At 40.3% G+C, this 13,271-nt stretch overlaps 1 protein-coding gene across 3 annotated transcripts in view; it reads left to right on the forward strand.

Moving 5' to 3' along the window:
* Nucleotides 1–13,271, forward strand: part of SAMD12 (sterile alpha motif domain containing 12) — a 385,722-nt gene that overhangs the window by 277,996 nt on the left and 94,455 nt on the right. The window contains exon 5 of one of the 3 annotated variants that reach the window (XM_041768853.1): nt 447–3,211. The exons of the other annotated variants lie outside the window; for them this stretch is intronic. Coding sequence (XP_041624787.1) covers nt 447–469 — 23 coding nt within the window. The 3' untranslated portion in view covers nt 470–3,211. Of the gene's footprint in view, nt 1–446; nt 3,212–13,271 lie in introns of those variants that run through there. 3 annotated transcript variants of the gene reach the window in all.

The following is a 13,271-nucleotide window of genomic DNA, read 5'->3' on the forward strand; positions in this document are numbered from 1 at the left end:
CAATTATATGAACATGCACTCTCTAGATTTAATCTGCAGCATTTACACATTAATAAAAAAACACGTAAAAGAGAGAGGCTAAACAATCCCCTGTCCCCATGCTTTTCCAACTTTGATTACATCAGAATCACCTGAAGGGCTTGTGGAAACACTTTTGAGCCCCCTGATTCAGTCAGTCAGTCTGTGGTGGAGCCTATGAACTTTCTTTTCTAACAAGATCCCAGGTAAGTTTAATTGTGTTGATCCAGGGCCACATGTTGAGAACCATTGCTATCCCATTTCTCTTGGAGCACACAGAAACACTGCATTTCCCAGCTGCACTTGTAGTAAAGTGGGGGGGGGGGGTGTGTGCAAATTACTGTGTCCAAGACAGAGGCATGCATATAACACTTCCAAATCTAGCCACAAAATTCTTCCACTCTCTCTCTCTCTCTCCCCTTTACTAGGCAATGTGGAGGCTATGTATTAAAGATGGTGGCCTGCCAAAATAGAAGGAACCTGGATCTGTGAGTTTGTCCATGGAGGAAAACTGCCTTACATCTCATAAAACTGTCCTGTGAAAGAGGAATACACCTTTGTTATAGGAAGTCGCTGAGGTTGGGGGCAATATTGCTTCACTTACCCTGATATACATAACTTTCATGTGATCACAAGATGAACCATGCCCAACTCTGAAGACACTTTTTTTTTTTTTTTAATTTATATATTTATTCATGAGAGGCACAGAGAGAGGCAGAGACACAGGCAAAGGGAGAAGCAGGCTCCATGCAGGGATCCCAATGCGGGACTTGATTCCGGAACTCCAGGATCACACCCTGGGCCGAAAGGAGGCGCTCAACCACTGAGCCACCCAGGCGTCCCTGAGGACACTTTTATTATGTAAATTTGAGTGGAGATTAATTATCTACCATATACTCTCCCAATCCAAAAATATATATATTTAAAATGTTTTATACAAACTTAGCCTAAGGCCACGAGTCAGTAGGCCACAAAGAGATTTTTGCCAATCTTTCAGAACATCTCCTAAATCTACCTTAGTACATTTTGGGTGAGCTTTCATCTGAAATTTTCTGCTTGCTGCTTCTGGAACCCCTATATTTTTGCATTCTCAAAATGGTTACATCCCCCAAATCCTTTGTTTCAAGTCAGATGAGACCAATGCACTTTCCCCCTCAAAGTCCATTATAGGACAGGTGTGCCTTACTCTGTCCTCTGTTCCTCTCCTACCTAGTTCTGCCAAGGAGCTCATCCCAGAATTTCTAATTCTAACTTGATGAAGCAGATTTTCCCCTTAGGCATCCTCAGAGTGAGGTCAATAGGCCCCAGACGACCTACATCTTTCTTCACAGTCCTAAACCATGAGACCATCCAGAAAAATCCCTACTCCTTAATTCTGTTGCTAATACTGCTTTTGGTGAATATAACTCACCCCCTTTCCCTGGACCCTGCCTAGATGTGCATGTTGCTGTTCTAGCACCTCCCAGTCTTGCCTACTTTCCTCCTTGTGTTTCTGCTAAGCATTGGAACCCCATTCATCTGTCAGTTCTCCTGTGTAGACCTCCACCAACATTGCATTCCGTGACTAAAGTAGACTGTTGTGAAAATATTTTCTTTCTGTTATGCAGATGCTGTATCATCACCCTTATTAATGTGTTTCCCACACACAGAATTGGACCAAAAACAATGATTTCTCCCAAATATGTCTTGTGATTTCTCCCAAATATGTCTTATGAAAACATGCACATCCCCTCAATCCTTTTCTTGCAAACTGCCCCACACTATATGACATGAAATCAAAGTCTCAAGATTACAGAAAAGATTCAATCTTAAAGCAGTATCCATTTTTCTGATTATAAGAAAACACACATTTATTGAAGAGAATTTTGAACTGAAGAGAAATTAAGAGAAATACACAAAGAGGTACGCAAACAAAAATTCATCTTTGATACCAGCCTCTACCCAAAGGTAATCTCATATACATTTATGGAATTTATAAGTGTTTTTATTTATTGCCATGCCATTTATATATAAGTGACTGAATATTCAGTTGTATGTTTAGGCCATCATTTATTCAAACAATCCATACAAATGTTGCTTTTGATTTTCTTATTATAAATAATAACAGAATGAACATCCCTGTACCTAAATTTTGTACCCATTCCTGGTAATATTTCTAAGGTAGATTCTTTGCAAGGTAATCCCTTGGTAGAAATATATGAACAATTGAGGTAAATACCACAAGAAAGAGCTAAAATGGTTAAAAGTGATTATGCCTGGCAAGAAGTTTACAAGGATGAACAGAAAGGAACAGATTAATACTGTTTTCTATTATAAGTACTGTGTTTTACTTATTATGATTAAAAATAAACATATGAAAATTATTTTTTCCCAAGTAAAACACAACTATGCCCTCAAAAAAAGGGTATGGCCACTTTTAAAGAAGAGTTCATATGAACTTAAAAAAAAAAAAAGTTCATATGATATTCCCATATGGAACAAGCTGCCCTTCTAAAAATGTATTAACAATTTGCCCTCCCATAGAATGTGAAACAGTTCCTTTCCTATAAAAGCCTCTACAAAATAGATATTTCTTTTTAAATATTTTCTAATTGGGTTTTAAAATGACATGCAATTTAAATTTGCATTTATTTTACTGATAAGGTTGAATTGCTTTCCTATCTGATGTACTGGCCATTTATATTCCTTCTTTCGGCCTTTAAATGAACATACCAAAGCTCATACATTCGATGTATGCTGTCCCGGAGAAATTAGTCACTTTAGAAGATGGTATCCTTGTAGCATGACACGACCATGGCTTCAACATTTGGATAAGTCTGTTTTTGAATGACCATCAAAGCCAGAGTGACAATCCAATCTTTTGGATATCCTTAGGACCAGTTACATCATCAGGTTAGGGACAAATGGTAGAGCAACTGCATGGTGATAACCTCAGTTTTCTTTGTGGTCCTAAACCATCCATAAAAACAAGTCTATGGAGCCATGAAAACATGAGCAGAATAAATGCCTGGCTCTTGTAAAGCACCACAGTCATTTGGATATATCTGTTATGGAAGGCTTCTCACTACAACCACCTCATTTCTTAGTCTTCATATTAAATATATTAATTAAAAGTTGTCCATTAATCTACATGTCAATGTGTCATGCAGCCTTATACACATAGCTTATATATGCCAGACACTTAAAAATTGGATCAAGATTGTAGACTGTGCATATTTTTTACTAGAATGTCATTCATCCTAATAATTTTTGTCTGTTTTATTCACTGTTCTATTCCAGACAGCTAGGAGAGTTCCTAGCATACAGACCAGGTGGCCAACCAATATTTCTTTTTCTTTTCTTTTTTTAAGATTTATTTATTTTAGAAAGAGAGAGCAGGAGGAGGGGGAGAGGAAGAGAGAGAATCTCAAGTGGACTCTCTGCTTAGCATGGAGCCTAACACAGGGCTTGATCTCACAATCCTGAAATAATGACCTGAGCTGAAACCAAGAGTTGGACACCCAACCAACAACCACCCAGGTGCCCCCCAAACAGTGTATCTTGAGTAAATGAATATGCGATGAAAATATAAATGAATGAACAAACCAGCACTTAACAATTGGACACCAAGATCCAAACTTTGTTCACCTTATTTTGTAAGATAATACATGACGGCCAAATCTTTTGAATAATACTGGTGAGAAATACATGATGAATGCTGAATGGTACTGAAGAAAACAAGCTTCAGTTCTAACCTTGGCGCTATCAGGGAGTAGCTGTTAAGTCATTCACTCCACCAGTGTGTCTTAAGTACTTACTATATGCCTTACACTATTTTTCTTCAGCTTTATCGAGGAATAACTGACAGGTATAACTGCATATATTTAAAGTGTGCCTGATGATTTGATACACATTGCCAAAATGAAGATAATTAGCATACCCATCATCTCACTAGGTAACTCTTTGGGGCTGGGGGAGAACTCTTAAGGTCTCTCAGCAAATTTCAAGTGCACAATACAGTCTTATTAACTGTAATCACCGTATTGTACATTAGGTCCTCAGAAATTATTCATCTTATAATTGAAAGTTTGTACCCTTTGATCTACATCTTCCCATTTCCACACCCCTGGTCACTGGCATCTACTTCTATACTATTTATATGAGTTCAGCTTTTGTTTAGATTCCACATAAGTGATACCATGCAGTTTTTGTGTTTCTCTGGCTAGCTTATTTCACTAGCACAATGCCTTACTGATCCATCCATGTTTCGCCATGTCACAAATAGCAAAATTTCCTTCTTTTTACAGATGAATAATATTCTACTGTGTGCAACCTTATACACTTATCTTTATCCATTCATCCATCAGCAGACACTTGGTTGATGGGTGAATGGATCCATCTTTCCATATCTAGTGATTGTGAATAATGCTGGAGTGAGCACGGAGTGCAGGTATCTCTTTAAGATACTGATTTCATTTCCTTCAGATAATATTCCGAGGAGCAGGGCTGCTGGATCATATGGTAGTTATCTTTTAGATTTTTTGAGGTACCACCATAGTTTTTCCTTGGCGCTATCATGGAGTAGCTGTTAAGTCATTCACTCCACCAGTGTGTCTTAAGTACTTACTATATGCCTTACACTATTTTTCTTCAGCTTTATCGAGGAATAACTGACAGGTATAACTGCATATATTTAAAGTGTGCCTGATGATTTGATACACATTGCCAAAATGAAGATAATTAGCATACCCATCATCTCACTAGGTAACTCTTTGGGGCTGGGGGAGAACTCTTAAGGTCTTGCCAACAGTGCACTGGTGAGGTGGAGTATAGTATCTCTGGTTTCAAGAAGAGCACAGAGGCATAGTCTCCACGAAGCTCCATCAGTTTAGGTTAATTTTGGCAAAGACTAGGGGGCCTTCAGTGACCAAAGCTGCAGGAATCCTGGAGATGCCTGTGGTCACAGTGGCAGTTAGGGCTCTGGAGAGCCTCAGTAGCAGTGGTTGTTGGCATCTTCCCATTCTCCCTTTCCCTCAGGGGGATGTTCTAGCCATGGGAATTCTTCTTGGCACCAAGTGTGGCATGCTGGCACTCAAGAGGGCAGCATAGCTGGGGTTCTGGGCTCAGGGACACATGGAGTGACCTTAATTCCTGGGTCCTGGAGGTGTGCTTGCTGCAGTGGGTGCTGCTGTCTGGACTATGGGCATGTGCCTATTCCTCCTGGAACCAATGTCTGAGTTTTGGGGCTCATGCAGTGACTTGGGCTCCAGGGGAGGTGGAGTAGTATGCAGCAGCAGCACAGGCCCAGAAATAACAGGGGGCTGCGGGGGCGAGTACATTAGGACTGGAAGGGCTTGTACATTAGTCCTCAGGGGACACGATGCAGAGCAGCAGCAGCTCGGCTCCCGTGATCATGAGTGATATCTATGACTCAGGACCCAGAGAGCATTATACAGCAGTGGCCTGGCCTTGTGACTGAACAACAGAACCCTGAATCAGGACCCAGGCTGCAGGTTGCAGAGAGCAGCACCAGCTCAGGCCCAGTGATAGTGGATCAGTGCTCAGACCCTGGACCCAGGGAGTGGGACTCAAAGCAACAGCAGCATAGCCAGGTGATGGCACTTCAGAGCCCCGACCAGAGGCTTGGGAGGAGGGGGAGCCATGGTGCAGCAACAGCTCTGGTCCCTATAAATGGCAGGTTTGACAGTGTCCCGGTCCTGAAGAGCAAGGCAGAACGGCAATTCAGGCCCCTGAGTCAGGGCTCCCCTCAGTGACAGCTCCAGGCAGCTCCATCAGCTGGGTTCTCCTGTGCCTTGTGTGGTGCCATCCCCTCCCTACCCCAGGGACCCCCTTCTGGTATGGAGCTCTTCAGGTACAGAGATGGGATGCTGCAGATAAAGCACCTCACGCACTTTGCTCTGTCACCACCTTCAGTTGGTGAGCTCCACAGGATTTTTGGAGCTTCTTCATCGTAGTCCGTGGCTTTCCCAGAGCAGTTTTCATCAGTTTGAAGTTGTTCATTTATTGTTTTTGTTGGGGAGATGCACACTGGGAGCCTCTTCATCCACCCTCTGGCTAATGTCAGCCTTGCTGTGCACTTGGCTGAATGCCAGAGAAGCCTGAGGAGGATGAGCTGCAGGCCCTGCCCCCAGGGAACTTCCCGTCTACTGAGAGACAGACGGTGATCAAATGTTCCTAGAACAGTAGGGAATAACAGACGCTGTTAAGTGCCTGGCATATAACAGGTTTGCCTGGCCTGAGAGCTCAGGGAAGCCTGTCTTCTCTGGCGAAGGGATATTTGAACTGGATGTTAAGGCAGAGGGAACATTTTGAACACAAGTTCAAAGACAAAAGCTAAGAGCACTATGCATTGGAGAAATGGAAGAAAAATGATTATCGGGAAGCACAGAGAGAGGGCGGAGAGCATTGAGAGATGCAGCTGGAGAAAAGGGCTCACTGCTCTTTGCTGTGTGATGAAGGAAGACATACCCTGACCTTTTCCAGCAACAGGGGCTTAGTAGCACCTACCTGATAGGTCCACCGCAAGTATAAAGCCTATGGGTAGCTCTTGGCTCAATGTCTGGGCCATAGGAAATGCTCAGCTATGATCACTTGCTTTTCCTCTTTCTTCCCTTTTATTACCTGCATTTTGAGGTCATGAAGAGCAAGAATTTGGTCTTATATTTCAGTGGGTCCCCTTATTGCCCGTCCTGGCTGTGAACTGCTTGGTAAATGCTCAATACACCACAGCTGGGTTACCATTATTATTACTAAGCAGTCCTTTGCATGCTAGAATTTTACATATATTTTCCTACTCGGGTTTTTACTTAATAAAAATTACTTTGGATTTACAGTAATAAATTGAGTTTCTAGCTTCTGATACTTTCATATGTGGAATTAGGCATCTTTGTTATCCGCTGATATTTGGGGTTTGAGTAGTTTGGACATGGTTTTATTTTCCAATAAGTGGAGTATTGGTTATTTCAGAGCTTCAAAGCATCTCAAAGATTTAGGATGATGAAAAATGCAATCTATAGATATTGAATTGCAACATGTATTTGCATCATAACATTTTCTGATAGCTATTAGAAAAGTGTATAAATACAGAGATTAAATGAATGCATAAAATAAAAATATCCTTTCACCAATAATTTGCTTCTCAAACAACAGAGCAATAATTTAGAGCGCTGGTCTTGTAATTCAGCTGATTAGAGGAATCTAATTCTCTTTTTATTTCATGTTGTATCTAATTGATGGAGACGTCTAAATGGATCAATATGCCAAAAATTGACCTGGACAAACTCCATTTCTTTTGTGTCTAGATGACTTGTATGCCCTGTTTTCCCAGTTTCCAATTGGAAGGAGAAAAAAAAAAGTATTTTCTTTTTTATAACTGTCAAAACTGCAAAGTAAAGCTGGTTCTTTTTCTCCCACATAAGCACATAATAAAGCTCCTGCCCTCCAAACGTTGCTGACAATTCTAGTGACAACACACAAGTGGATGAGCCTAAACAATTATAAAAACTACCTTGAATCAGATGCATGCGTCCAGACCCAACCTGTTGCTCAGAGAGCAGATGGGAGGAGAAGGTACAAAAGTGTCACCTTTTGTGCCATGAGCCTACATGGGTCTTTTCTTTGTTCCCCCCAATTAGTGATGGAAGCTACAAGGCAATATTTACATTTTGCATATTACTGACTAGGGCTTATGTTATTATTGTCTTTTTCATCCTTCTGCCTTTATTAAGAAGATAAGTTCCTATTTACCCCACCTATTGGTCCCTCATACAAGTACAGTTTTGTGCACTGGCCTATTCATAAATTATTAATGTCATGGTGTAAAAAAACCCTCCCGAAACAGGCCCTCCTGCCATGTAGCTACTGGTAATTTAAGCTGAGCATCAGGGTGCTTGAAGCACGCCCGGCTCTCCCAGTGAAGCAAGCCTCTGAAGCTCTCCTTCTGCCGGTGAAACAATTAATGTTACGTTCCGTTTGCCCACAATGGCACTCACAGAAGTGGGTCGTGTTTGTTAAGCTTGTGTCAGTCTGTTCAGCTTGCTCAGCTCAGGGGGGGGGGAAGAGTCAAGATGTGTAGCCGGGCTCCAGAGGTTTGGGGTAGAAATGAAAAGATTTGCACTCATCGAACAAGAAAATGGCATTCCTGGCTGTCAGTCTGGAAGGAAGAGCTTTTCTCTCCAACATTGCACAGCAGGCTCTGCTTGTGTCCCCAGATGTCAGCTCATGCCTCATTGCTGAGTGAGCATTTCCCTACCTAATCTAACAGGCAGATGTGTCTGACATAGAAGCTGGCTACCCTCCGATCGGGATGGTGTGATGCCCCAAATCTGGGCCCCATTCTGTTTAGCTGAGGAGGTTGTGCTGAATCTTACTTTGGTTTTGGGTTTACGATCAGTTTTCAGATGTGCCTTCAATGCCAAAGAAATCAAGGGTGAGCGTGTTTAGAGAGAGCCAGCTTCTATCTGAAGACCTAGTGAAAGACCTGCCATCCCCCACCACCAGCCCTCACCTCTCCCTGCTACACCTCACATGTTGTGAGGACCTGAGTGTGCCAGTCCAAGTGGTTGTAGAAGGAGTTGGGATTCCTTGAAGAAATGGTCTCTGAGCCCTATGGGGAGGAACTATCATCAGATGGTACCTAGGATTTGACTGCATATTGTATTTTGCATTTCACATCTTCAGCTGGCTTCTAGCAGCACACATCTGGCTCTGATTTTTTTCATCAAAGTGTTAAAAAAAAAAAAAAAGGCAAACTGGCTGTGGTAATCCTAAAAAAGATATAATTTCCTAAGATAAATCTGCTGAAGAGAACATGTATTTCAAAACCCAAATGTAAATTGACTTACATGTTTTCTGTTTTCAGTTTTATGTATTGGCTTTTCATTCACAAATATTGATTACATGACTAGAATGTGCTACTGCTAAAGGTGAGCAAAACAGACATTCTTCTGGTCCACAAGAAGCTGTCAGAGTTACGTTCCATCCAGTTATGAATCTCAGACTGGACTGTGTAGAAATCCATAGCCTTAACACTTCAAACCCACTGTTTTACCTTGTCTGAATACCGTATAGCTCTAAATTTCAGCATCTTGCATGTAAAACAAGGGGAGTGGGTCTGGGTAATCCTTAAGGTACCTAGAAAATGTTCAGCAGGCCTCTGCTGTTAGCACCTGTGTGTTCTTGAGATGCTGCTTCACATTTCTGAGTCATGAACCCTGCATAAGTAAAATACTGCCCAATTTGCAAGGGTTTACGTTTTTATGTTTCTTAATGGAATAAAGATTAAAGTCCAGCCTGGCCTAACAGTATTTCAGAACAGAAGTAGCTATTACTGTATTGTTGCAATTTTTTTGTGTGAATCTGTAAATACTGCTTTTGATCCAAGGATTCCAGAATGTGTTTTATTAGGTTTACCAAAATCCCCTGGTTCTGGCATGCCACAGTTTATAGTAGGCAATAGAATTGGGTTTCTAACACATCACTCTGTAGCATTTTTTTTTATAGGCCCACATGCAGGAGCATAGATGAAAAGAGACACATATATTCATGTTTGCCTGTAATTCAGGGGCACGCATAGGGTCCATTGCTATGTGCCTAAGGAGTTATCATCAGAGAGTCAGCTGCTGCATATTGACCTGCTCCACAATGACAAATTCTTAAGTCACACTATTACAGTTTCAAGAAGCAAAACGTATGTCAGTTTACATACATCTTTTATTTTCCTCCAGCTTTTTCCTTCCGTGTTAGAAAAGTGACAAACATTTTTCTGGGAACTAAATGGAAATAGAGGATAATAAGGAAACTTCAGGAAGGTAGTGAATATTTTCTTTCAGAGCCAAGGACACGTGAAAATCAGGCCTCTGAAACATCAGCCAAACGCTGGAAACTCTTATGATTTGGTTTCATTAAAGATACCGAAGGATAATTAGACCATAGGGGGAATTCTGTTTTCCATTTCCCAGAGACTATGATTAGTAGGTGACTTTCCAGATCATTCTTTTTTCCACTTCTTGTTTTTTCCTCCTTTAAGAAAATTGTTTGCTAATGATCAGAATGAATAGAGTGGGAATACTCAAGCCCCCTGAGCTGGATGGCTGACCCAGGGTGTGCTACTGGTTTTTCATTTCAATCCAGGAGACGTAGGTGATCCTGCAGGCCTGGACGGGGACTCTCTTTTCTCTTCATCTAGGCAGCTAAAATGATAGAACGTGGGGATCTTTTCTTTGCATTGTTAATCTTAAAAAAGAAAAAAAAAAGATGGAGGAAAAAAGGAAATAAAAGATGTATGCTTAGAGATAAAGTGAAGTTACTTTGTTAGTGTCCCTAACAAAAAGACTCAGTAAAACAGTGTCACAAATAGGGAAAGACTTTCCAGGTTTTCATTATACTAGGAACTGTACACAATTAAATTGAAATATAAATATAAGCCAGCATTTCAGTTAAGCTGCTTATTAAAATAATTAGGCCAGTGAAGCGAGGAGCATGTAAGCCAAGGAAATTGTGAGGTTTGGTTAAAATGCTCTCACTGCAGATATACACAGAGTTGAATGAAAAAGTTGTAAAGTCCTGGGTTTAATAAATAAGAACTGTCCTATATTAAAAGTCAAAAGACAACAAGAAAAGGACCAAATATATATATTCAGAGTAATAGAAATCCTGAGCTGGAAGGGATTTTTGTGAAACCATTTCTAATCTGGCCACCACCAAGTTCTCATTTAAAACTTATTTTTGCCTGTGAGTTTTACTTTTTGAAAGATTCCCTTTACAATTTGTGCCTATTAAGTGCCAATTAACTTGATTTCCCACTAAGTAAAAACATGATCTTCCAATTAGAGTATGGATTAGCACGAAATAACTAGTGGTACCTCTTTCAGTTAATACAATTTAAGCAAAAACCAAATAAATGTGACATTTTGATTATCCTGTGTAATCTTATTATGGGTAAATGTGTGATTTCTGTGAGTCTTTTTCTGAGAAGCAAAAATAGGGCAAGAAGGCCCACTGCCACCTTTGAGGGCTACTGGTTGGAAGCCATTGTCTCTTCCAGCCCCTTTATTGCATAGTGGGTTTAATGGCTCAGCCTCAGACCATACAGTTTTGTATAGGGTCAAGGCTAAAATACAGATCTTCCAATTTTTCATCTAGCCCTCCCTTTGCTAAACCACACCACCATTTTATAAACTTGTGAGGCTGAGGAGTTTTGAGTACTGTTAATTCCAATTTTAGAAGTGCAACTGCATTTGAAAGACCATAGAAATAGCACTGTGGTAACCCATTTTCTTCTTAGGGTTTCTCATTAGATTTTCTTAATATCAAGTTGGTCATTTAAAAAAAAATTTTTTTTGGTCTCATGTGCCATGCTGTTACGTAAGGTTCATAATTTCTCCTCAGCTGCTCCACTGTAAGAGTTTGCAAATCATTGGATCTTCCCTATGTGAGTCCTTTAGTACAAAAAGTGCCACCCTCAAGCCTTCCTATTTGATCATATAATCAAGTAAGACCTGGAGGAGCTCAGAAAACCCCTCTCTTAAATGAATAAGTGTGTTAAGATTGCTTCTTTCTGATTATAGCTACACTTGGAATCCAATTCTATACTCTCTGTATCACAAAACAAGCTGGCCAGTAACTCACATGTGCTGTTGGGGACTTAATAAAGATTATGTGAAAATTATTTGAGTCATGCAAAAGTATGTTTAGAACTGTGTTCTTTTAGAACTTTAGGGAGAGTAGACATTGGAAAAGTCATAACACTTTTTTTTTTTTAATGCAGTGTGTCTAAGAATTAGAATTGGTGACAACAATTTAGGAAAGTGTCCACAGCCTCTGAGTCTGGTTAGTACTACTGTAGGCTAGGATGCTGTAATGAATGGCTGGTCCATGACACCTGATGATATCCTATTTTTAGACCACCAGAGCATGTGGTGAATGTGTGGGAGGCTGCCATTGCTTATTAAAGCCCTTTGGAAAATGTGGGCTCGATGAATGTCACATAGCCCCCCACCTCATATCAGTCAACTTACATTTGGAAAACAGAATGCTTAACTGCCTGCCATTGATGCCAAGGCACTTCTATCCCAAGGCAGCTTCAGGGGGACAATTGTGAGATCTAGCGGGTGTCTCTCTCAACCTATCAATTAGGAAAAGAGCGGAGTCAGATGTGATATATTAGATGGCCCTAAGATGGATCACTCTGAAAAATCTCATATTGGCAAGAGTAATTCAAGTTGCCAGGAATCCAGAGTTTGCCATGTGACATCCCCAGAAGTCTGATGAGGTTTGACTGGTTTACTCTGCTAAATGAAACTGCTGAGATGGCTGTCGCAAGGTGATTAATAAAGTACATAAATCTTAACTATGGGAAAAAAAGAAGATGAATCGATGCATGCATATATTGGAAATGTAATGAAGCCAAATTGAAGCTACCAGGATTTGCTAATATATTACAGAAAAACAATATCATGTTTAGTGTTTCTCACTGGTGTTCTTTGGTTGGTCTCCTTTGGAAAATGACCAGGGAGATGTGTTTGGTTTTGTTACTTTTTAACACAGGAAACCTAAAGTGGGAACAGAGCAGGAGAGTAATAATGACATAGTGAATATGTACGGCATTTAGCATTTGTCATTTATTCCCACCATGTTAATGGAGCAAAAAGAAAAAGAAAGAAAAAGATTGGTTCAGCTTCCCTCAAAGCTGCTATTGAATGCTGTTAGTAATCATATACAAAGTTTTGGTAGTTTTCAGAGTAATTAGAACCCCAGAGCAAATAAACACTAGATGAGTTCTCATCTTTGAAGTTCTTTATTCCTAACTAAATAGCTCTGTTCTGCTATAATTATATACTAGTTATTATAAAATTAAAAATAATTTTAAGTGAATGATTTTTTTAAGAAACATATTTTCTTGCTAATTATTATGAACTAATTGTAGTTCATGATGGTCTACAAGAAATCTGAAATCACTGCCCTAGAGCCCCAGTCCTCAATGTTTATGAGTTGAATTCCAGAAGGAAAAACTAATGATGGGAAAGAAGGTCCAAGGCCATCAAAATCTGAATTTTCATAACTTTGAAAAGATCTGACTTCCTGAAGGTCATTATGGACAGCTGTGCAGGGATGGCCTAAAATATCTTTATTGTCACATCGACTTGGAATTTTATTCCAGCACTATTAGCCGCTAACTGTGATTTCTGGCATGTTATTTAATGTCCCTAATCCTTGACTTCTGCATTTGTAAATGAGGATAACATCTACCTTGC

The sequence above is a fragment of the Vulpes lagopus genome, chromosome 9 (assembly GCF_018345385.1).
Source record: "Vulpes lagopus strain Blue_001 chromosome 9, ASM1834538v1, whole genome shotgun sequence".
In the NCBI taxonomy this organism is placed as follows: Eukaryota; Metazoa; Chordata; class Mammalia; order Carnivora; family Canidae; genus Vulpes; species Vulpes lagopus.